We start from the raw sequence: 25,621 nt of genomic DNA on the forward strand, positions 1-25,621 counted from the left end.
ATCCTTTTACAGTTTGATATAGTATCTTCTGAAAACAGCAATAATTTGTCAGTTTTTACTGAGTCACAAAAAACACACTTCTGTTCTGGTTTCTCACTCGACATTCTCACAGATATATTAAATAAATAATAATGAAATCAACAAAACTAAAGAAAGCAACACTACGTATTGTATTGTTTTCAATATATTTACGAAAAACGAGGTAACTGTTTTTCTTTTTTTATATACAACTGCGACAATCGAGCATGCAGCCAACTGTATGAAGGTTCGGAAATATACTGAAAACATCCGTTAGGGTGGGGATACAATTTTGCCCTCTCAGGTATAAAACCTGAATTATTCGAATGCTAGTAACAATACAAGACAATATTATAGGCTAGAATGAGTACGATAGTAATCCATAGGGGAAAAAAGGAAGATAGCTTTAAGCGGTCTATGCATACATCTGACCGGATAGTAGCTAAGATTTCCTTTTCTACTAAAGTATGTCCGCTACATATACGTCTGCCATGATCAATATAAGTTTTTAAAACCCTAATAAATAAAATATATCAATGGCAGATCTCGTCAATTACTTTCTAAATTTTATTTTTTTGAGCACTTTCCAAATCGTCTGTCGCAATGAAATCCGCGCGATAATGATCTGCCATTGTTATTTTCCGATAATAATAATAATATATTTTCAAATTACAAAACGGCAGACGTCATCAAATATTTATGAAATTGGCCAAAAATTGATACCTGTCTTACCAGTCGGCCACCTGAAGCTTAGTGACTCCTCATCTCATGTACAGTGGGTATAGGGGCCTCACTGTACAAAAACCTAGGTCTCATCAAATACATACAGGTAGCCGACCACTAGCTCTTAGGCTATTACGTTATTGTTACGTTATGTCTTTTTATCATGTTGGATTAAATACATCAATTAGTTATTTATTTACTGTTAGTAATTTATTTATATGTTATTCTGTTAGTTATTATACTTAATGGAGGTATGGGTATATTACCGTCCTGTAATTCACATGAATGTCTAGGTGGGAGTGTATGTTTTTCTTGTACACAATATATTAGAGACTGAAAGTAAAACCGCAGCCAACTGAAAGACTCTAATAAATATAATTATATAAAATTGTTTTTGTTTTTTCATTTCGCACGTGCCATGTTGGTATATGAAATGTAGTAATACATGTAAATTCCTAAATAAATAAAGGTTTTTTGAACTTGAACTTGAATGTCTATTCCTCATATACGCACGCCATGGAACGGTGTAAAAGGCCGGTCCGGACAGAAAGTGGACTCCCGCACTTGGACCTCCTCAGTAAAACATTCTAGGCTTAGCCAGACGTAATTAAGTCAACTTTATATCTTTAAATGTACCACAAAAGAAAAGAACAAGTTGACTGGTCGCATGCAGTATTTCTGCCACTCTGACGAGTTGACACACACACCGTACCACATATGTACATAAGCTGTGCAAGGAACTGTCCCTGTTCATTACCTTATGAATTTAATAGAACATTTGAAGATTGGAATGCAATGTATATTTTGCGAATATAATTAAATTAAAATTAGTATTACTTTTCCTTCCGCTCGGCGTTTGCCGGGGCGGTGTCGCATTTCGCAAACCAATTGGTCGGGATGCATAGTGACATCTGAAGTGTACCTGACCAGCATTCATTGCATCAGCGAGGCACCCGGGCAAGGACAACAAGATCATTTAACTCGTACATCATAAAGTCAAAACTCAGTTATTTTAATAAAATACATTTTAAAAACAGTAAGTTTGTAAGTAAATCTTTTTTGAAAAAATTCACCTGTTTGCGTGAAAACAACAATATCACACAAATTTCTACTGTTTATACTTAATTTGCATCTGAACTTGATAATAGTTGTGACTAAGTTTCAGTCTCAATGTACCCCTTTCGGTTTTTCCTAAGTACAGTTTATTATTTACTCTGTAAGTATTGAGGAGGAAGTCGTCATTGACGAACGGTAGACATACGAGTTTTATGTGTATTATATCGTATTACGTTATAATTACTATTCTGTCATCGCCTACTAGACCATCGGAAAAAGGTGCACCCAGAAAAAGGTGTTTCTCATCGACGAAGAGACCACAATGTTTTACCCTTTTCAAGTTTTTTTTCTCATACAGCTTTAGAGCTGTCTTCGTTGTGTCTCTCAAACGCTTATGTTTTAGGGTATAACATACTCTGATTGTGACATGGCGTGTAGTTGAGTCGCTTAGCTACAACACCAAATATGGAGATGGTCATCTTTCTTTTGTAAAATTTCTACATTTTTGGTGATTTTCAAAAACATGGTCTAGAGCATTGCGTACGTAGTGACGCAAGTTAGACAACTCGTCTGATAATTTATGTACACCTGCGTAAAATGGCGCACTCAGAAATTTTCTCTGGGGAGTGTACGGAACACCGGGAAGTCGGGAGCATGGAGAGCCCCTATATCATAAGGGGGGTTCGGGGCCCCCGATAAAATTTTGAAATGCTAGGTTCCAGAATCATTAATTTTTATTACTCTGAACCAATAAAAGGAAGGCAAAGATCAGTTCAGAGTGTACACTTTACTGTAAAGCCACTCTACCACCAATCACTAGAAAGTATATATAGGGATAATACAAATATTCTGAAACAAATACATTTTATATTAATTTATTTACATTTAAAACCCATAAACCATGTGTCTGATGAAGAAAACCCTACCTATTGTAAAAATGTCTATCCTTATCTGCAGCTGTTGTCAATTGGGCCTTATTATGAAATTGCCCAAAAGGACTACTTTAATATTGTCTACTATTCCTTGTGCTGTGACCCATATTTTTTTGTTCTTTTTTTGTCTTCAGGAAGTGTGTTTTGAAGGATTGTGACAATAACATTTTAAAACACTTACCCAACCCAAAATTGATTGCACCATCTAAAGCTGAAGTTCTAAAACAAACAACTACTTGTGAATGAATCGCAAAACGAAGCATAGTGGACTTTGAGGTTGTATGAGTTGCTCCAAGCCTTGAACAAATAAATTAAAAAAAGTTCTGCTTGGGTAATTTGTACAAATTACATTGGCAATATTGGAATATTGTATTGTATTGGATACTGTTGTTACTGTTTTGTGAGGTTAGGTTTTAAGGTTATATTTACGGTAAGTTGTTTGCTTTTCTATCTAGATACATATTATGTTTCTATGTTTTTACAAACTTAGGAAAAGTGTCAAATTGTTATGGACACTGAATTAAAAAACCCATTTGATGTAGGCTTTTATTGTTATTTGCTTTAGGCTTGTCTTCAATTTAAAACAACTGCTATTTGCTATAACAGTATATTTTCATTTCCACAATATTTATTGAGGTGATCAAATAACTATTTTAAAATAAAAAATTAATAACAGGTATCTGAAATTTTGGACTCCTTTCCATGGAAATAAATTTAGAGAATTTATATAATTTTTATGCTCTTTGTGTAGCCTACTTTTGAACAGACCACCACAATTTTTGATCAGTTAGTAATAGCTGTTGTTTGAAGGATGTTTTTAGTTTGTTGCCATTAATGTGGGATAACTGTTACACTGAAAGTGCTGCTCCAGCTTAGGCTGCAGTAGCCTATTATAAGCAGCCACCATCACAATCACATCATTAATATACGAGATAATCGCACCATCTAAACTACCAAAATTAGGTAATTCTAAGCAATATATGGGTCAACCTCGATTTTTCTCATATTACAATATAATGTTCCAATAGTCAATTAGAAAAGGAAATGACTAGAATTTATTGCTGGAAAGCAGTTATAGGGAGCAGGCAACCATATATTGCTTAGAATTACCTATTAGTGATCAGGGGCACTGACGTGATCTGGGCTTCAAATTTGGAACTACTCGAGTTAATTTTTTGTGTAAAAGAGCAAGCAGCGCGAAGCGCTGCGCAGCGGGCAGGCATCGTGCGTGATCCTTTTTTTTTATTAAAAATTACTGATAAATTGTTATTACATATTACAAAATAATGTAGGTAATGTATGTAAAACAATTTTAAACACAGGACCGTCTGGCGGTTGCCTGCTCCCTATAACTGCTTTCCGGCAAGAAATTCTAGTCATTTCCTTTTCTAATTGACTATTGGAACATTATATTGTAATATGAGAAAAATCGAGGTTGACCCATATATTGCTTAGAATTACCCCAAAATTAAAATGTTGAACCGAATTACGTTATTGATATTTAAAATTACTGTATAGTTCATTTAGTTTTATACCTAAAAAAGTGATAAAATAACAATGAATAAAATACTATCTAGGCTATGTGTATTTGTTAAATGTAAAAACAATTAACAAAGCAGTGTAACATTTAGTTACTTTTTACTGTTTTAAAATGTAAACGTAACTTATATGACAGATTGTGACACAAACAACGCATGTTCATCTCCATTTTAGTTAAGGCCATTACTCAAATACCATACAAATGATCTTACTTTGTTGACTTAGTTGTGGAAAATATAATTGTTCAACATTTTTAAAAGCTGGCAATAAATAATTTAAATAAACATAGTATGGTTTTTTATTAGATTATTTAGGTATTCCTAATCGATAATTTGGTACTCTAATTAGATTGTGGTGGTAGCAACTTACTATACTGCAGTCCCAGTTAACACCGATATCTAATCTGTAGCATGTTCAATTACTAGTTCCTTTTTAGGGACTTTTAAGTATATAGCCTACCTCAAATGTCTTTCCGTACTTAATTGTTTTCTGTTGCTTTCTTACTCACTTTTTAACCATTACATCTTGTCTGCAAAATAGATGATTGGAATAAAACATAAATATATTTATTCACAGAACAAAAACTGTAGTAGCTGATGATGTTTGTTATTGCAGCAGATGTTGAGACAGACCACTGGACCTGTAGTGTTTTCCGTACATGTAAGATTTGAGATTTTTATTGTTGAAGACTACAGCATAACAATGGTCAAAGATCACTAAGGCTAATATATTTTCTAATTAAATTTAGATTTAATTACATCAAAATACTCACAGACCTTGTATAGACAGTTTTCGACTATGAAGCTGACTGCTGACTTAAATGTATTGTACTGGAATTTTTTGACATTATTTGGTAAAACATTGTACATTTTTATACCCATATATTTAAAACTATTTTGTGTACTAGTATATACAAGGGTGTATATTATGTCTGGGAAACACCCAAATTTTATTCCTTTAACACATTGATGGGACAATAGCGATTGTTATAAATTGTATTAAGGTGACGTGCCTTGCTATATGCAGTCATGACTAGTTACTGTATATTTAGCCGTGACTGCTATTAGAAGTTCAAAATACCCAAGTGATGGTTTAGGGTCATGGAATCTGGCTATAAGCAGTCAATAATTAAAAAATTAATAGGAACTAAAAAACTAATTCATTTTCTTCAATTATCACAAAACGTTTGAGTGATCAAGTAGGTCTTATTTTAATTTATATTTTCAACCTTGGAATTTTGGGGCCAAACCCTTTCCCACAGGTTGGTCAGCCCTTGTGTCAACCCAGTTGTTTTACAAGTCGGACTGTTTCCTTTCATAATGCGAGCGAGTGTCCAATCACTGTCAAACCTGTTTTGCAGTGATAGTGTGCATGTCCTACTGGCAGTAGAAGATGAATTACAAATAGTGAAGATTTAATTAAAATAGTAAACAGAAAAATTTTAGATTTACCGAGTGGAAGGTTAAAATAGTGATGAAGATCCTAAAAATTGACCCTGTACGGAATTAGCATGTGAAAGTGAATATAGATCCTACAACCAACTTTGTTAAAATTATCCAAGTGAAATGTGATTTCGAACAAGTAAGTGAGGGCTGAACAGCAACACACCATACTAGTTGCCGGTATAGTGATCACCAATAATTGAGGCTAGTTAGGTCTTAATATAACCTTTAGTTCCAATGTTTTATCCAAAAAGAGTCTGTAAAATGAATACTTACTGAGTCGGAAGGTTTCAAGTAAAACCAACTGCTTTTGTTGATAGCTTCAGTGACGGCTGACGTTAGGGCATGAGGATCCAAATACTATTTTCCATCCGTTGTAGAAAGTAATAATAGTGAAGGAAAGGAAAATTGAGCATTTCATCAGAGGTAGTGGAGTTAGTTTTAAATTTTAAAACCAAACCATTCATACCTCAAAAAACCAACCAAGCTCCACCTCTTGGTCTTGGTCTGATGACACTAAAACCTATTCCAGGTTTTTGAATTTAACAATAGCTTCTACGGTATAAAATTACTATTACCTGTAAAATGCAAACTCCTTATTATGTTTTTAACAAACTATGACTGGAGTTGATGAGATTTATGAACATGATTTGTCAATCAATAAATAAATAACTATTGGTATTTTGATGGATTGTCGTTCTCGTCCACACGCAAAGAGGATCGAAAGAATGTAGGAATTTTTAAGCCTGAGTTACTATTGATGAGTTGAAGAAATTTCATTAGGACTTAGTTTATTAGGAGGTCCACCTTGGGTTTTCCCGGTTATGAAATACGTTTTCTACTGATCCCCACCCACTATTGTATAAGACATGTGCCAATTTCTATACTGTTCTTTATACTCTATTTTCAGGGTTATATTGACTTTTTTGTATTCATATTTACTTTAAAACTTTTACAATAAACTTTTATTGTTATATTGAAAACGTTCGATGATGCTATAGCAGTCCTGACCTATTTAATAAATTTTGATCGTTGTGCAGGGGTCGATGGATGCTATTAGCAGAATCCTATTTTTTCTTTCGTTTTCAATGTAAAACCCTCCATTGTTACAAGTTAGAATAGACATATCGATCTTTATATCTGTAGGTCAAGGAACTTAACAAAGATTATCAAAGTGTCTCTCTAGGGAAACCCTCATTAGGCTATGGTGACTGCTATAGCAGTCACGCACTATTGAGGTAGTCAAGGAATTTGAAGTGGCGTTTAAAGCGTCAGTCATCATTGACTCGCTATAGCATTCACGGTCCTGTCAATGTGTTAATAAGGTAAATATAAAATTTGAAACCTCTTACAATCGTGATAGGAGATTGGGCATCTACTTTTTGGGAACAATTGTTTTTGTTATGTCCCACATCCAACAGGGGACGTACTGCCGAGGGTATCGTGAATATTCTTTAATGGAAGCCTATACCTTCCTTGTGCTACATAATTTTTAAAGGTAATAGCTTATTGAATTGGAATGCCACAAACCGCATCTTAAAGGATATTATTCTATCAGAAAATAGAGCATTTTTAGTATTGAAAATTTACTGTTGATGTTCAACAATGTAAATTTTAACATGGTTCTTGCCACAAAATGTTGTTACACTAATTTTGTATAGCATTTTTTTTAACTATGTTCAATTAAAATAAAATTAAATCAATTTATTTTTGAAGATGGTGTTCATTGAGTACAAATTTACCAGATTTTTTATTACATAATGAAATAAAAACCTTTATGAGTCACTTTCTCTGGATTTACTTATTGAATCTGTACTTGGCTGTTTTCCAGTCAGCAGAGGGAGGTTTAAAGAGACAAAGGTCACTAGGCCTATGTGAAACATTATTGTGTTAGTTAATCATCTGGCTCTTCAGGTTTCAGTTTGTTGAGCATGGAGCTTTCACTTTGACAGGTCTAAGCTTGGGAATTTACAAGATGGACAAAGGTTCATATCCTTCCTGTCCGAGGTTAATCTGTGTTCTTGAAAGCATTGCTGTCAACAAGTTATCTAATTACAGTAGTTCAGTTTTTATTTTGGCATTTTAATGGAATTGTCTGAAAGAGAACCGAATTACTCTGTTGATGATTCGAGGATATGGCGATACGTTCATAAGATGTTTCCTTATCGGGAAGTTTGTTAATTTTTTGTTTTAATGACACTTTCACCAGAAAGGAATACCATAAGTGTTTCAAAACAATATCCAAAAAACTATTGAGCGTTTTTGGAAATGGACAGGGAGGTGTACGTTAATCTGGCCAAAGTCGGGTAGGATACAATTCTGCAACAGATGAAGCAACCGATGCACTAGATGTTTTGCAAGACATTTATTGAAGACCCACACTTACATCGCTCAGAAAAGCTGCACAGCAACATGATATGCCACCCTATGTCTGTGAGTAAAGATTTTGAAAATTAATACAATACAAACCATTTAAAGTTCATTTAGTCTCAAACAGTTAAGTGAGGATGGATTAACGGACAGAAGAGTTGAGATTTTGGTGAAACTTGTGATGCGCAAATGTGATGACAATAGAAGATTTTATGTACCAACCATACTATTTTCTGATGAGTCAAACCATTTTTCCCTAAATGGCGAATGTTAACAGGCACAATTGCCGCTATACTGGGTAGTGAAAACCCACATTGGATTTACTGAGTCCCATTTCACAGCAACCACAAAAACAAATGAAACGTATGGTGTGGAATTTTTTTTAGGGTAACAAAATTGTTGGATCCCACTTTTTCATCAATTGGAAATTTAAATTGCCGAACTTTACATACAATATGCTCCCAAAATGAAATAATCCCAGCTATTCAAGATTGCATCAGGAGAATGCTTTGATAATGTATGGTTTTCAGCAGGATGTGCTCAACCCCATTATGGGAGGACCAGGTAAGAGAGTATTTGGATATTTAAGGTCTCCTACTTCATAAATGGATATGGCCGAAGAGGAGGAAAATCGAATGGCTCCTCCAAGATCTCCGGATTTGTCACCAATCGATTATTTTCCTATGGGTCATTTAAAATCCAATTGTTTATAGCAAGAAAGCATCATAATTTGGGAAAAGACCTTAAGAAACAGGATTATAGAGGAGATTGCTTTGATAACTGAAGAAAAGAAATGGGTTTTTTTTAGGGGCAAAACTCTGTCGAATCATTTTACTCAAGATTTGGCTTCAATTGGTCAACTCGTTAGAAGGAACCACAGTTCGAACAATTGCTTTGACACCAAATTGCAGGTTTAAAAAACGTTTGTTGTAAGACTTTTCTTTTATAACAGCATACATTATTTTTTATTTGTAATACAGAAATCAATAACATAAGTATTTCCATAATTGTACTGTATATCAAACAAACTGGCAAATTTGTGCTAATAGAACCAGCTTCTTAATAACATGATAAATTTTTGTTTTATTTTAATTTGAACATTAAAAAAAAATGCTAAAAAAATTAGGTGTAACACATTTTTGTGGCAAGAAACCATGTTTAAAATTACATTGTTGAACATCAGTAAATTTTCAAATACTAAAAATGCTCTATTTTCTGATAGAATAATTACCTTTAAGATGCGTGTTTGTGGCAATTCAATTCAGTAAGCTATTACCTTTAAAATTATGTTATACACAAGGTATAGGGCTTCCATTTAAGAAAATATCACGATACCCTCGGCAGGGGACGTCCCCCGTTCGGTAGTGACATTAACAAAACATTGTTCCAAAAAAGTAAGCATGCCCAATCTCTATCACGATTGTAAGAGGTTTCAAATTTATACTTTAAATTTATTAAAGGATATATTTGGGTGTTTCCAAGAACATAATATTACACCCTGTATATATATATACATCTTTTCGTGTTTAAATTATTTTTATATCTTGTGTTAAAGCTGTGAATACTGGTTGAGTCATTAAATTTATTCATATTTTCTTTAGTATGCAACAAGGTTGGAAGACTTACAGTAAAACTGGCAAGAGTGATGTGGATGTAGAGGGGATGTCCAGACGCACCTACCACCATCTGACTATTATCATGCGGGCTGCTCTAAACTATATACGTCAAGACCATTCAATTCAGCTTGAATTAGCTTTTAACATGTTACAGTGATATTTTCAGACGATTACTCTCATTAGTGGTAGACTGTGTAGGTCATTCTTTAATAATTGTATATTTTCAACTTAAATATTTTTATTTTAATAAAGAATAACTTGGATTGTGTGATTTAGTCCTACACTTATATGAGGGTCACTGGTCTGTTGTAAAGATGGCGGGAGGACCCACATTAAATTAATGATGGTTGGATTGTTTGGAAGTTAAAAGGACCATTGTATTCTTTTATAGGTGTACCAGACCTAAAACACCTGTTTTACATGTTTTGTGTTTCTCAAGTCCATTCTGTAATATATACATTAGATATATATATATATATATATATATATATATATATATATAATTTAAAACGGGCGTGGTTTTGGGCTTTGATGGTCTTGTTTAGTAAAGTTATGCAGAAGTTCTCTGCATATGCTCTCCCGAGAACAACTGCAATAGGTTGAGTTTGTATACAAAATTTAGGCTACCTAAAAACAAATGGAACACTGATTAAAGTCTCTACTTAGTGTAGTTTTATGTTTATATGGTATTAACAATTTTTTAAAATCTGTTTGATCTTATTACAAATTTGTAGTCAAACTAAAAAATGGAAGATGACGGTCAACAGCAAGAAGAAGGTGAACAGAAAAAGTTTGCTGCTGACCGAGCAAAACTTGGACGGGCTGGCTGCAAGAAATGTAAACAGAAAATAGAAACAGGAGAACTTCGTGTAGCTAAGATTGCACCAAACCCATTTGGAAGTGGTGGCGGAAGTATGAAAATGTGGCATCATGTAAAGTGTATTTTTGAAGTAAGTTATATCAGTTTAAAAAATATATATTTCTGATTCTGTAAATCATTAAGTTCTGAATAGTAATGTTGAAGAAGTAATCAAATCATTGTAACATAATTGGAATAAATTCTACATAAGTAACTGTAAAGAGAAATATTGTTATTTATACTATGTGATATTCTGTTATTTACAGTACCCAAGCCTAGAAATAAAAAAAGTAATAGGTGCTCTATAATGGATTAGCAGTTTTAATAACTCATACTTTACTATAATTAAAATCTTGAGAGAAACCTGTTATTTTAAAACAGTTCAGTCTTATTTAGGTCCTAAATGGGTGGTCAAATGTGAATTAAGTAAATTTCTCAAATAATAAAGATTAAAAAAAATTGTGTTAGAATCAGAAAAGATTATTGCTTGAGAGATAAATATGATGAAGGTTTAGTATAACCTGCAACTATTTATACTGCATGCTATTGTCTAAAACAACCGACAGTATTATACATAACACTAAATTTTTATTTTTTGTGTTCCCTGAAAGTTTTGAAATCAATTGGTATTGGTCCCAACAGTGGAAAAATTCTATATTCCTTGAGTGCAACATCTGTTTTTGACAAACTTCACAAAAATGTTTGAGTTTTAGGCTCCTACCCTGTAGTTTATGTATTATCAGCTATCTATATATATATAAATTAACAAACAAATTATTAAACAACCTGCTGTCTTCTTGCATGACTACTCACAACCATACCTAGAACGAGTAGAGTAGTAAGTTATGTCTGATTGATTTTTGAAATAACGCTTTCATGATTTGATTTTTTGTTATTTGGAACGTTAGTCAACTTGCCTGCTGGAAGACCTCATAAACGTACCTCCAAAATAAGAAATGAATAGAAAAATCAAGCCAATGAATTGGACATCAATCAACTAGTTTATTCAACTTAGAATGTACTTCCGCACTCTGGCACTGTTAGCTAAGCAAAGAAGCACTGAAAGTATCATCTCATGGCTCAGCTAAATGAAGAAGAAGAAACTAAATATCCTGGCACTCAAAATCGCTAACAAAAACTGCTTAACACTGTGAAGAACATGGTTACAAAAGGAGCATTCGTATTGAACAATTCCATCATAAAAACGGTGCTCAACGATCTAAAAGTATTATGAGGAATGGGCTAATTGCCTTACACAAGTCCTCCAACAGATAGTGCGCTGTAGTTCCGTAAAGCTACAAAACTACAAGTTCAACTGATTTTGAATAGATACTCTGGGACTGTTCAACATTAATTGCATGCACAATGGAACCATATACTTGCCTGAGGAACGAGTGCAGAACAAGGCTGGCAAAGATTCATTTTTCTACTGCTGTGTACATGGACAGACAGAATACACACTGCTTTGATTCCACAATGAACTAGTATTACTATTTACGCTTCAACATGTAATCATATTAATAATTAGCATTGCTAAAGATGAGTTAATATATATTACAGCATGAGTTGAAAAGATTAGTCAAAACTACTTCAATCAGTCTACTGTACTATTCCCATTAGGCTCTCTAGTCTAATGCAGTAGTAATTAGAGTACTGTAAATAATAGAATCTCATTTAGTAACAATTTTCATTACAGCTGAACGGTCCTAGCAATGTAATAGTAATTTTAATTTTTGCTCAGAACATTTGACAATTTTAATCTTAAAAGAAATCATTGAACTATCTTTATCTTAGTTGAGCTAATAAATATTAAATTTTAAGTCACTGTGTAAATATCGCCATACGTTAGGCTGTTTTCATTCAGTAGCAAAATGATCTAATATAAATTTAAACAATATAATTTATTAGAAACAGGGGGAGTGAAATGTAAATTTTCATTGCTAAAGCCTACAGTGAGAGAGTCACTGCTCTTCATTATTGTTCAATACACGATTTATAGTGAGCAAATTACATGCACAAATCTAATTCATCTCTGTTGGTTCTGTTTGGTTTTACAGCAATCTTTATTCCATAGAAACAGAAAGTCGTTTTTATTATTTACAATATAACAAATGAACAGTGTGGTGTGTTATTAACAACGGATGTGCTTGCAGGTGTTCAGCAGACAGAGGGCGACAACAGCTCGTATAGAGTCTGGTGACGATGTAGAGGGTTGGGACGCTCTCTCTCCTGAAGATCAAGATGAGATAATGTCACATGTGTCCAATTGTAAGTCAACTATATGATCCAAGTACAACACTCCCAAATATGATAAATCCAAGGTTAAGACTCCCAAGTACAACACATATACTCAAGTACATATTTTAAGCCTTTGATTTTGGCATTAAATTCGTATGATTGGGCTCTCACATCACCTGGTGGCCTTGGCTGTTCTCTATCTCAGGTCGGACAGGTTTTGATTTATGACCACGTCCTGTCCCTTAGATTGGCATCCCACACCTAGTGGCCCTCGCTGTTTTACCGTTCAGCTCGTCAGGCCTTTATACGTAACCCACTATATTGCACAGTTATAAAACTCAATCCTTATACAGTTGTGGCTGGAAAGTGATGCAATCTCTCAGCCAAATAAGAAACTAAATTAATAGTTCTCTTATTGCAGCACATACCATAGTAAACATCGTTCAGAAACATGTCTGTGTCACTGTAGCTGCTGTAATGTATTCTATCTATTGTTAAAATACTAGTGCATTTGGTGGAGACTAAGCTCAAAATATGGAAACAAGTTTATATTCTATTGATACTAGAGACGTATTTGAGACTGATTGTATTTTTATTTTGCTAAACAGATAAATTTATAACTTAAATTATATATTACTAGGTTTATTTAAAAGAAAATAATAAATAACCAGTACATACAATTTCAACCTTGAAAGTAATAAGCCTTGTAAGTTATTTTAGAATATCATTTAAATCTGTAATTTAAATCCGAGTAGTGATATACATGGTTACTCAAGTGCCAAGTGGTGACGAAGAACACAGACGCTCACTGCGTGGCCTGGTGAGCTGACTGGGTCTCTAACTAGAGACTCCAACTGAACTCAGCGAGGCCACTCGAAGGTTTGGCCACTTTTGTGTTCTCTCGATCGCAGAGGGTTGATACTAACATGAATGAAGGACGAGTTTAAAAGGATGTATGAGGTGCAGCCTTTATACCAACTAACATCCACTGGTTCTAGGTAAGTTTTATTAATCAAGAGGCTAATAACAAGGGGGTCCCACCATTACACAGTAATTTCAGTCTTTATCAAATTGTTGGCTGCTGAAATCTATCTTTCAGTGTCAATTTCCATCCCTGTTCCAGAACCCAGTGACCTGGACAACCCTACAACTGGCAGTATTTCATCCTGTAATGTCAGGCTGTTTTAGAGCTTCATGCAAAAATTTTTTTAAAGATTTATTTAAAATATAAATTAAGCAATATAACTAAATGTTTTGATTTTGTTCAGAACAGGCATTGAATACGATCCGGTCACTCAGTGAGTCACAGTGCTCTGTTCCGTACAGTACTGCCGTGTGTGTGTCGCATTTCAATAAGACTGAACATGTTGAGCAGCGCATTTGCATTAAATTTTGCCAAAAACTGGGCCATTCAGCATCAGAGACGATTACTATGATACGGAAAGTTTATGGTGTATGGGCGATACACAAATACAAGAGTGGTTTAGGCGGTTTAAAAATGGCCGCATATCAATGGAGAGTGATGACCGATCTGGCAGGCCTTCAACGGCCAGAAACGCTGAAAATGTTGAATGTGTTCGTGCAGCAATTAATGAAAACTGTTGATTAACTGTCCGAGAGCTGGAAGAAGATTTAGGAATACCAAAATCGTCAGTTTGTAACATTTTACACGAAGATTTAAAAATGAACCGTGTTTCGGCAAAATTTGTTCCTCGGCTGCTGACAGAAGACCAAAAGAACTGTCCACTTGAAATCGCACAGGACAATCTGGATTTGATAAAACGTGATTCAGGGCTATTTAAAAAAGTTATTACTGGTGATGAGTCATGGGTTTATGGCTACGATCCTGAAACAAAGGCTTAATCTTCGCAGTGGAAAACTCACGAAGAGCAACGGCCGAAAAAAGCAAGACAAAGTCAAAGCAATGTTAAGATAATGCTGACAGTTTTTTTTTGACCAGGACGGCGTTGTTCATCACAAATATGCTCCAAGAGGCCAGACAGTGAATAAGGAGTATTATGTTGAGGTCCTAAGGCGGCTACGAGATGCAGTGCGAAGAAAACGACCTGAACTGTGGACAAGCCGTGACTGGATCCTGCACCACGACAATGCGCCAGCTCTTTCCTCAAATTTTATTCAGCGTTTTTTGGTCAAACACGACATCAACCAACTACGACAGTCTCCCTACAGTGCTGACATAACTCCTTGTGACTTCTGGCTATTTCCAAAATTAAAAATTCCTTTGAAAGGAAAAAGATTTGACAATGTTGAACAATTAAAACAAAATGCGACGAAGGACCTGTTAGCCATTCAGCAAAATTAATTTAAGGAGTGTTTCCGGAAGTAGGAGGAGCGTTGGAATAAGGTAGTGGCTTGTGGAAGGGAGTACTTTGAAGGGGACCAGATTGCCGTTGCTGCCGAATAACGTCAGTTCATGCCAGATGTCAAGGTCGGATATTTTTTGGACACACCTCGTATTTTTACTTGTTTTATAGTATTTCCAGTTACATTATTAATGATAAATTCATCACAATTTATTTCACAAGCATTTCACAAATTCTATATACAAATGCTGGAATTGAAAACCAATTCTCACTCAAAGTGTTAATATCTGTAAAATTTAATAAGTATAATAAAAAAAAAAATATCTACAGTGGTAAGAACTTAATAATTCTTACTTAATGACTATAGTCAAGACTATGAACTTGCTTTTCTTGTTATGAGGTCCAAATAAGTTAATATTTTTAATCACTCAAGTAAATACTTTTACTAATGCTATATTACAGCCATTAAACCAAATATAACTCATGTTGTGTAACAAAAGTTTGATAAGCCAGTCAGTGTACTTTTGCTCCTACAGAACTGTCAGTCAAACATGTCTTGTACCAAAATTATACTCTCTTGCACTTTAATTGCTGTAAAACAGTTTCAATATTATGGCTTTTTATCCAGTTCTTTTTGGAATTTTGCTACTTTTTATTCCCATTGGTTGTAAGTTCATTTATATTAATAAAATTTATGTTTACATCTTCATAACAATCTTGAGTGTGTGTGTCTGTTACGTAACCTTGTATTCTTTAATGAAATGCCTGTTTTATATATTATTATTATTTATAAAAAAATTTGTACGCCATTATTATATTTGTTCCTTCTCTTTCTCTATTAATGACTTTCATAGATTACTACTACTAAAATTTTGGTGCAAAAATCAGTTACATAAATAACTGAGTTGTGAAAATAACCTGTCTTATTGAAATGTATGTTTGTTAGTTCACATGTAAAATAATAATTGATTTGGCACTTACTTTGACATTGTTAACACTAAAACACTCAAGCATTGTCATAATTATTAAAATAAGCAAAATATATTTTAAAGTTTAACCCTCCGAGTGGTGAAAGACGCTACAGCGTCTATTAAATCTCGTTCGCGAGTGGCAAAGACGCTCTAGCGTCTATTAACGCAAGCCTCTCTTGTTCAGGTATTTCCGATGTTATGCCGCGACTTAAACGCTATATATTGGGTATGGTTAGAAAGACCAGATTCTAAACTTTAATTTGATATAGTATTTAGATATGCTGGTACTAATGGAACTCTTACAAACGGTTCATCCACCTACTGTACTACCTCCTGGACCAAGTGTAGGTCTTCTTCACGGGATTACTTATTTACCAGACTTTGTGCAGTGTGTGTACACACCAAAAAAGGGGGTAAAAGTCACTTCTGGTGCCCAACTTGTAATTTTGGGGTTCATAGGTAGTGTTTCCCTTACCTGGAACATTATTGGAGGCCTCTCAAACCAGGAAGAATGATGAGGAATGAGGTTGGCTCTGATACTGACTAAAATGCAGTAAAAAACGTGTACATAAAAGTTTCGATCAGCAAATAGTGCGTTGTTTTTAGGAATAATACATATAACGGATACATATTTTTTTGTTCAGAATTAAATTTTAAACAAAATGGCTATTTTGGATTTGTGTTAAAAAATTAAGTTTAGGAACATTTACTCAGCCTAATATAAAACAAAAAAATTTGAATTTTTATTTTTGGAATTCAACCCATTGGTTTTTTACACCAATCCAAGGTAAGTGTTTCATATTATTACCATTCTACTCTGTGTGTTATGAAGTTTAAATCGATGTATGATATGTCATACTTATATAATATACAGGATTTTATATAAATTTTCTTTTGCGAACATACAAAATCAGTAAAAATGTCCCGCCACTTGGAGAAAAAATTACCGCCACTCGGAGGGTTAAAGTAAATATGTTTTTAAGTTTGAATCGTTCTATAGTCATAAGGTTTGTAACTAATATTGTTGTGTCTTAATAATTTATATCAATGTTAGTAGTTTAAAATTTGTTATTTATAGCAAAACTTTATCCTTTCACTGTTCATTGTAAATGTGTTGACCAAGTGTCACATGGTTCTAATTAGTAGACATTGGCAGGGTAAGGGTTAAAATTTCAATTCAGACCTTTTTTTTAACTTTGATCCTTTGAAGACGACATGAAAAAAAACATTTGGGACATTTTTTTACTACAGTTTTTCTGTAGTTGTACTGACATGGTGCAGAAAAAAATGTCAATTTTTTGAGTTTTATAAAAAAATACATTTTACCAGTAGGTATAATAGAATCATGATTTTCATTTCTGTTTAAAGTTAATACGTTTTCTACTCAGAACAATTATGTAATCAACTAAAAAATTAAAAAGTATATTTGTTTTTTTTTTTAATTTAAATATTTTTACTTTTTTGTTTGATATATTTCACAAACAACAAATATTTTTTCATGGGAAATTGTATAATTTGTACAGTATGTATTTGGTAACCTATGCTAGAAATCTTGATGAAATTTGAATTAAATTATTTTGGAAAAGTGCCATATAGTTTTAGATAGCCTGTATATAGCCAGGTTTCAATGGAAAGTAAATAGACATAAACAACCAATATAAATAAAACAGAATATAAAAAGTTGAAATCACTCGATATCTACAAGCTAACTAAACCAATTCATTTCACTAAAGCAGACAATGATGAATTGGAAAACAACAACACATCAGCTGGATTGGTGCATGCAACATGACATAATAATCAGTAACAGCTGGTACAAAAAATATTATTTTCAACTTGAGATAAAAATACATTCATTCACATTTAAGTGTAAGAAAGATTAATCTTATATCTTTCGCAAACATTTAGTATACTATAAATTATATTAAAAAAAACATTAAACTAATATAAATTATAATATTACAAAAGAAACTTTGGAGGGTCATAAAAAGTCACTTCAGAACTCACACATGAAACACTGGTGATTATAAACCTTCTTGTAATTCTTGCACATGTTTAGAGCTGGCTTATATAGTGTCCTCGTCCTTTAACATCTTAACCACTAGTTTTCTTATTAAATGCATTTGAATCAAACCTTTAAAATACTATCAACAAATTGAAAAAAAATCGTGAGATGTAATGTGTGAATAAATAAATGAACTCATAGATTTAATTTGCTGTTGGATTAAATGGCCTTGTTTGGTTATCTTGAGCCAGGAGCTGGAATGAAAGTCCAGTGGAGCCTTGATATAACAAATCTTAGGATCCAAGAAACTTGGTTGAAAATTTTAAACTTTTTATATTGAACTTAAATGTTTCCAATGCTTGCTATATAAAATTGGATTCTAAGAGCTGAAATAGAATCCCTTTATAATGAATATTACATAGCTTAATCTCTGTTTTGTGGGTAATGTTAGCTTGTTCTTTTTTTTGTAAAGTTTAGGTTATATATTCTAAACTTCATACTTTTTCTATATAATTGTGGCTAGTGTCGATTGAACAATGTCAAATTTCTTAGCAATGTCTAATTTCTTCTTCTTGGGATTGTTTTCAACAGCTTTTAATGCATTATGCCCTAGTTCCACTGTAAGAAATTTCCTTGCAGTTTTGTTCACCATCTCACTCTTGAACAGTTAATACAAGCACGACATGGATCAAAGCTCTTGAAATTGTCAACTGGAACGGTACACGATGTCAACACCACAACAATTCTGAGTCATAATGACTGATGGGTGGAGGAGAAAGTGGAGCGGGAAGCTTGGGACAAGTTTTCATGTAGCGATATGCTTCCAGTACAACCTATACATAGTTTCTGAATAATTGCGTTAGAATGGGGAAAGCTATAGAAATTTCTTTATTTATAGACTACGTTTGTTATGTAGGAGTGTTATGCAATGGATATTCACAGTGTGGGTTTTATGTTCAGTCATCGAATCTTAAAAGAGTATGGTATATTTAATTCCAAACAACAAAAATTGTTGAAAGTGGATTAAAAATGTAGTAACAGAGGAATTTGTTAGAGAAATTCTCATAACTAGGTAGCACAATCTGGTTACTAAATTAACTTAATAAAGTATGGTGTATAATTTACTTTATCCATCTTCCCTAGCACACTGTGTATGCTATTCTGCTAGTCTAGTAAAAGTGTCGAAGTACATGTAGCATGAGAATTGAATTTCTTGCGTTATTCACTGTCTCCTGGTCAAATTACCATGATGCGCTTCTGCACTGAATTGTACAGCTCTATCATGTGAGGACACTCCTGCATTTTATTATTTTAACAATTCTATTTGAACAAAATTGTTGCATACCTGTTAACATCTAAATAATACAAAACGTATCTTAAGAATAATAAATCACCAGCAAAAATATTTATTTACATTTCCCTGAAAATAGTCAATATTTTCCAATCCTCTATTAGATGGGTCTATACCTTAATATGTTATTATTAAATGTTTTAATGTTCTAGTGACTGGAACAGAGAAAAAGGGTAAAACGACAACACCAAAGGCAAAACAGACGAAGCAAAAAACACCAACTAAGCCTGCTGTAACAAGTGCAGTGGCTAAAGCTCCAACAGTAGCAACCAATATCAGCAATGCCGCCATCCCTTCAGACAAAATGCACAAGGATAACTCCTTCAGAGAGTTTCGCAGACTGTGTGCTGACATAGCTAATGCAAGCAGTTACCTAACCAAGACTTCAATTGTCAGAGATTTCTTTAACAAGGGCACTGAAGGCGGTAAGTGTTTTATAGATTAATATTATAAGACATGGTGTAATTATTCCACTTTTGTAATACATTTCAAAAATTGTTGTAAATAGTAATTATTTTTAAATAAATATGTCTTAAAAATAAATGTCTTAAAAAATAGTAAAGGATTGTCCAAGTTGCATATTTGGTAAAACTTAGTAATTGGTATTGAAGTGTACAGATTAAACAACACTTGCTTATTATAAGTGCTTACAGCATCGCTTATAATTACTATGTAAACATTTCAATATATCTTTGAAATGATAGGATCCTTCATTAAGACATAAAAATTGTAAGAGTGTTTTAGATCTTGTTTTCATTTCATTCTATGCTATTAATGGCTGTCCTGATAATGTCATAATTTTAATCCTTCAATGCAAATATCCGTATTATGGCTACCTAAATCCATAATATATACAGCTAGTACGTTATGAAAACGATTGAATATATAAACAGAAATCCTGCAATCTTTAACAGCTCTGCATGAAAACAGAATCAAATTAATACTGACAGACACAATCATATTATGAGATGAAAGTAGATTATATAAAAATATTTTTTAACTATTCAGCAAAGGAATATCCACTTGAGGGAGGAGTCCGATTGCATATCTCGAAAAAGGTAGTATTACTGATTTTTATTTTTGCTGAACAAAAATTTTAAAAATCTCTGGAAAAATTGTGTTACCTTTTCAAACCTTCTATCGCCAAAAAAACTTTGAAACAAATAAAATATTATATGTTAAGGAACTTTTGGTTAATTCCAAGTATTTTCCCAAACTCATATAGAAAATTTTATGCATAGCTGTAAGTAAGCCTAGAATAATGTCCTCTTTTCAAATTTAACAGATTTTCTTATTGCAGATGGTTTTCGAGGTGATGTCTTGCTCTGGTGCCGTTTGCTCCTACCTGGGGCTGTCAAGAGGGTGTACAATCTACAGTCCAAACAAATCATCAAACTGCTTAGTCGGGTATAAGACATTTCTTACTATTAGACTTCAAAAACACATAAGGGCCATCCAGAAAACAACTTTCATTTTGAAATTAAAAATGAAGTAGTACCTATAAAACTGCTTTTATTACATACAATTAAAAACCACACATTTTGTAATAATTTTTGCCTTTTCTGTAATGTACTGACTCTTTTGTACCAATTTTTGGTCTCAATGAATCTTTTTGGCAGTTCCATTGTTCTTTCATTGGCAGTTCTTCTCAAAATGGTGTCTCTTTCGTAAAGCAATTCAGCAAGTGGTAACTTTGTGTAAAATTTTCAGTAAACACATGATACCCTTTGTCATTGCACTTCTCCATCTCTAATAGATTCAAAACAACTTTTTGTGTGAATTGTTCTGGTCTTTCTTCCAAGTATTCTTTGCCACTATACTTAGAAATCTGGACAACATACAAGATTCTGCAAGTTCAAATTTGTTCACTCTGAACCATGCATGCCGCTTATTAGGCATATATTGAATGAAGGTGCAATAGTTCTTCATTTATATCATGCTCTGATCCGAGCTAAGATTTTGGTCTGGAACTTGAATGTCTCAGGAAGGCTGAATTAGCCTAGAACGGATAGATTTTCAGGTGATGCATTGGGCAAAGTAACTTTAAATTGAGTGAATAATAATCCAGGAGTGTAGATTCTTAGACAGATAAGTTTACAGCCCTAATGTGATGAGTGACAGCAAAGTGGAAAAACATTTCTGACCGTAAAACAACATTGCACAAAATTGTCTTTGAACATTTGAAATTTTGTAAATTGTGCTCACGTTGGGTTCCCAGGCTGCTTACTGAGGAACACAAAATGAGAAGAATGGGTTGTGCCTCTTGAGTTTTTTTGGTCCGATATCATAAGGAAGGTGATAAACTATAAGAGAATTTTGTCACAGGTGATGAGGTATGAGTTTCTCACATAACCACAGAAACGAAATTCCAGTTAATGAAATGACGTCACAAAACGTCACCCGTTAAAGTCAAGGCCAAACAAACAATCACAACACACAAGGTTATGGTGACCATGTTTTTATATTAGACATGGAATATTGTCGAGTTTATGGAACGAGGAATAATAATAAATTGCTTCCGATTATTACGATATTTCGACTAAACTTCGTTGTTCAATACAGAATAAGTGATGTAGCCTATTACCATCTGGAGTTCTCTTCTTGCATAACAACGCCAGACCCTCCTCTGTCATCCAAACCCAAAATTTCATCCGATTATTTGGTAGGGAACAGATTCAGATTGACCACTCTCCATACAGCATGGACTACTTGGCACCGAGCGTGATTCACTGGTTTCGTTACACAAAGGAGTTTCTTGGCGGTAAGCGCTTCAACACTTTTGAATAAGTGAAAGAAGGAGTTAAAGAGTTGTTATTCTCACAGGTAGCAGACTTCTACGACATCAGCATTCAAAAGCTTGTAGAAAATTATGATAAATGTTCAAACAAAAATGGAAACTATGTTGAAAAATAAATAAAGATGCCAGGAATCAAATAAAACAATTTTTTAAAATATGTTGTTATTTATCTTTTATGAGAAATCAGACCTTGCTTTTCGGATGACACTTGTATATAACTTTTTCAATTTTTATTTCATGTTCTCATTTATACTGTAGTACTATATGTTTCATTAAAATTAATAGGCCTAAATTTATGAATATTTGTTACCCACCCTTGATCACTTCATCACTTATAAGGCTTAGGTCCAGTCGCAGCTGGTTTCTGGAGCACTATTAACGGGCAATTTACAATTACGTATAAATTTAATAGACTTGTCAAAACATTTATTTATATAAAAAGTAACCAATCAATGTTTCGTCTTGTGTCATACTGAAATTCTCGATGTACTGAAGTTTTGTATTTCCCCTTCAGGTCTGATATATTGAGGTTTCACTGTATTAAATACTTGTATATTGTAAGGAGTTTAATTTCTTCCATTTCAAATTGCAGTTGTTTGGCACGAGCCAAGAGGAAATGCTGGAAGACTTGGAACAAGGCGATGTGGCTGAAACTGTCAGAGTCTTCTTTGAGCAGAGTAATTCTGTATGTATGCTACTCAAGTTATGTGTTATCATAAATTTCAAACAATCGATACAAACTTGCCAGGTATAGAACAATGAACAGCGTAAAATAAGCTTTGAACATTGAGAATACCACAAGGAACACGGTAATAATGGTAAAAATTATATAATAATGTTAATTATATAAATATATAGTATGTATGCAAACACTCAACAGTTATCTCTTGTCAGATGCATTTCTTTTTAGTAAGTTTAATTATTATTAGCCTTTTTCTAGTATTTTGAGACATGCTTAGTTCAAACTCAGATTCCTATATTCCCATCTTCTTTCTTCCAGTGCTTTCAATCAGACCTCTCCACACCTTTCACCCCCCTTGAAACATTTCGAGGTCTTCCTCCTGATTTCCCTTTTTTGGTAAGTAATTTCTCCTAATAAATTTACCAAATAATTGTTCCTTGCGCAATGTTTTTTATTACATTCTTTGGCTTGCATGTAAATCAACTATTGCTTCATTTAGAAGTGATAAAATATTCCTAAATACTCTATATGCTTACAGAACTGTTACTTAGGAAGGTTTTCAATTGCTATGTTTTTCTTTATAAAACAGGAATGTAAGACATGATGCTATAATTATAGGGAAAGAGTGATGAATGAAAACAAAGGTCAAAGTTAACTACTGTACAAATGATTCGTAGTAATGTAAAAGTGAATGACTGTCAGTTGATTGATACACACAACGTAGCTATGGTGGTAGGAAGGGTTGATATAATATGAATGGCCAGTCTCGCTCCAATTAACCTTCCTCTCAGTGCAGCGTGTGGAACAGTATCAGATTCCAGATGCTGCATTAAGATTAAATTCACACACTTTAGATTAAATTCAATTTTACATGTAAAAGGTTTTTATGCATGGCAGATTTAAGCGTATAAATGAAAAAAATTATTGATGCAAGAAAGAAACTTGTTTCACAATGTTAAAAGTTAAAGATATCCTTTATTCAGATAAGGAGAAAATTAAATACAATAAAAACTTATTATTGTCAGGACCGTGGTCGTGAGAATAGATGGATAACAGAAACAATGTATTATTCCTCCAAAAAATACCCTAAATCAATTATATTATGGACAAAAGTCACTCTCACAGTAATGTAATATATTTCAGAGTGAAAAGAAATTAAACACGATTGTAATAGCAAATAAAACTATTTATTACATGGTAAAAACATTCCTGCAATATCTATAAATGTGGAAATTCAATGTATAGTAATATAAACTAACAGGTGAAATAGTTCATGTTGCTTGGAAATAATCAAGCCATTTTCTTCTGCCTCTTTGATGCTCAAGCTTTCACGACAGCAATATTTCATATTTTTCAGAGCAGTAATGTCTGCGTTGCATTGGCCTCTTCTTGACTTTCAAACCATTCTATACACTTGGGCAGCATTGTTTCAGTATCTGAGTGGATAATTGTTTGTTTCCTCTCGTGGTTTGAACACGTGTCTTCTTCAGCCCCTTCTTCTGCTTCGGTGGCACTTATGCTGGCAACAATTTCATTGTCATTCAAAGTTTGAAACCCCTCATCCGCTCTGTCACACTCTAACTACTCTGCTACCTATTCTAATGTCAAATTTGTACTGGTTTTTAAATTATTCCACAAATTAACAATCTCATCAACTATCACACTCTCAGGATCCTCAGATTCTTCACCTCCAGGTTGAGCCCAAAGTTTATTCCATCTGTTCTATAGACTTGACACTGACAAATCACACCATGCACTGGGAAAATTGAAAATAGCATCTTTAATACTATAAGACCTTCAAAACTGTTTTACAGACGTTGATTCATCGCATGAGAGCAAACTTTCGATAAACATTTTTCTATAACGACGTTTCATGTTTGTGATGATTTCTGAACCATGGGCTGTATAAGTGAAGTTGCATTTGTTGGAAGGGTATATTATGTCGCCATCTTTACTTTTCATTTCAAAAGTAGTTGGGACATTGTCTAATAGCAACAGCGCTTTCTGGGGGAAATTTTGTCAGACAAATAACCAAACTTTTGAGGTAAAAATTGTTTGTGAAACCAGTCAAAAAATTGATTGATCCATCCAAGTACTCTCCTGTGCATAATATTGTGCAGCAAGAGCATTCAAATTCAAATTCTTGAATGCACTAGGCTTTCTTAGTTTCTCAATCACAAACCATAGTAGTAATGCGATCGGTTTGTACTTGACTGCAGCAGTTAGTACGAATTTTCTAGGTCTAAAACTGTACTGAATATTACTGAATAGCTTAACCCATTGCGGATCGTATTGTTATGGCGCGTGGGCACGAATTAATTTGGGGTATCCGTGATGTAGGAACGATAACATGCGAGCAAGATTCCGAGGTGGCAGGGATGATGTCTGAATCATAGTCTAAATAAAGCGGCTCGGGCGAAGTGATTACGACATCCGGGCCATTGTCTAGACTAAACCCGCCAACATGTACGTCTGCGTCATTTAGTTCTGTCACTAACCTCAAAAGTGTTATAATAACAACTGATGAAAACACCCAATCAGAAGCGCTAAAAAGCAAAGAGTAAACTCATATGAATGATTTTTCAACTTCGACATACAACTGCGATCTATAGGATATTTATAAAACTTTTGAAAACTCTAAACGTAGATTGTTGTTAAACACTCTTAGTTGACAAGTGAAGACGATCGCCCGATCTAT

At 33.6% G+C, this 25,621-nt stretch overlaps 1 protein-coding gene across 1 annotated transcript in view; it reads left to right on the forward strand.

Moving 5' to 3' along the window:
• The first annotated feature begins 2,911 nt into the window (after positions 1-2,911).
• Positions 2,912-25,621, forward strand: part of LOC124358407 (DNA ligase 3-like) — a 109,156-nt gene continuing 86,446 nt past the window's right edge. The window contains 7 exon segments of the mRNA XM_046810706.1: positions 2,912-3,159; positions 10,423-10,646; positions 12,709-12,823; positions 19,597-19,869; positions 20,745-20,851; positions 22,834-22,926; positions 23,242-23,319. Of these exon segments, the coding sequence (XP_046666662.1) occupies positions 10,443-10,646; positions 12,709-12,823; positions 19,597-19,869; positions 20,745-20,851; positions 22,834-22,926; positions 23,242-23,319 (870 nt within the window). The 5' untranslated portion in view covers positions 2,912-3,159; positions 10,423-10,442.

This window comes from Homalodisca vitripennis, chromosome 3 (assembly GCF_021130785.1).
Source record: "Homalodisca vitripennis isolate AUS2020 chromosome 3, UT_GWSS_2.1, whole genome shotgun sequence".
In the NCBI taxonomy this organism is placed as follows: Eukaryota; Metazoa; Arthropoda; class Insecta; order Hemiptera; family Cicadellidae; genus Homalodisca; species Homalodisca vitripennis.